Source organism: Pristiophorus japonicus, chromosome 23 (assembly GCF_044704955.1).
Source record: "Pristiophorus japonicus isolate sPriJap1 chromosome 23, sPriJap1.hap1, whole genome shotgun sequence".
In the NCBI taxonomy this organism is placed as follows: domain Eukaryota; kingdom Metazoa; phylum Chordata; class Chondrichthyes; family Pristiophoridae; genus Pristiophorus; species Pristiophorus japonicus.
The window spans coordinates 1,056,246-1,057,250 of record NC_091999.1 but is presented as its reverse complement, the minus strand read 5'-3'; the positions used below and the strand labels follow the sequence as shown (position 1 = coordinate 1,057,250).

The following is a 1,005-nucleotide window of genomic DNA, read 5'->3' as shown; positions in this document are numbered from 1 at the left end:
CTTGGGTAGGGGAAACGGCTGAAGGCCTCGGCCAGTGGCCCGTCGGTGTCCTGCTCAAGGCCGGGGCCCAGCTCCCGGGGTGCCCCGGGTGCAGCGGGTGGCCCTGGCTGCTTGAGCGAGGAGGAGGAGGAAGAGGAAGATGTGAGTACCACAGGGACCCCGGCCTCAGGGACCTTGATCTCGGGGGCAGGGACGGGCCCAGGCCCAACCACCGCCTCCTCCTGGCCTGGGGTCCGCTCGCCCGCCTCGTCCTCACTAGTCAGGTCAATCTGCACAATGTCCGGCTTCCCCACCTTGCCTTTCTCGCCCTCGCCGAGGCCCAGGCTGGTAAGGGGGCCTCCAGTTAGGCCCAGGCCAGGCATGGGGCCTCTGGCTAGGCGGAGGCCGGGGATGGGGACTCCAGTTAGCCCCAGGCCAGAGATGGGGCTTCCAGTTAGGCCCAGGCCAGGAATGGGGCTTCCAGTTAGGCCCAGGCCAGGAATGGGGCTTCCAGTTAGGCCCAGGCCAGGGATGAGGCCTCCTGTCAGGCCGGGGATGAGGCCTCCTGTTAGGCCCAGGCTGGGGATGAGGCCTGTCAGGCTGCCATAGGGGCCACCTGTCAGGCCGGGGATGGGGCCTCCTGTCAGGCTGGGGATGGGGCCTCCTGTCAGGCCGGGGATGGGGCCTCCTGTCAGGCTGGGGATGGGGCCTCCTGTCAAGCCGGGGATGGGGCCTCCTGTCAGGCTGGGAATGGGACCCGTCAGGCCGGGGATGGGGCCCCCTGTCAGGCCGGGGATGGGGCCTCCCGTCAAGCCGGGGATGGGGCCCCCTGTCAGGCCGGGGATGGGGCCCCCTGTCAGGCCGGGGATGGGACCCCCTGTCAGGCCGGGGATGAGGCCCCCCGTCAAGCCCAGTCCGGGGATCAGGCCTCCCGACAGGCCCAGCAGCCCGTAGAGCTCCTGCAGCACCACGGTGGGGTGGGCGGTGTGCAGGTGGACGTTGAAGGGCTGCAGCTGGTCCGTGTGG

General features: G+C 70.2%; 1 protein-coding gene across 1 annotated transcript in view; it reads right to left on the bottom strand.

The window, feature by feature from the left end:
• The window catches only part of LOC139235675 (elastin-like), a 27,205-nt gene that overhangs the window by 767 nt on the left and 25,433 nt on the right, over positions 1-1,005 (bottom strand). The window contains exon 2 of the mRNA XM_070866715.1: positions 33-1,005. This exon is cut by the window's right edge and continues 292 nt beyond it. Coding sequence (XP_070722816.1) covers positions 33-1,005 — 973 coding nt within the window. The remainder of the gene's footprint in view (positions 1-32) is intronic.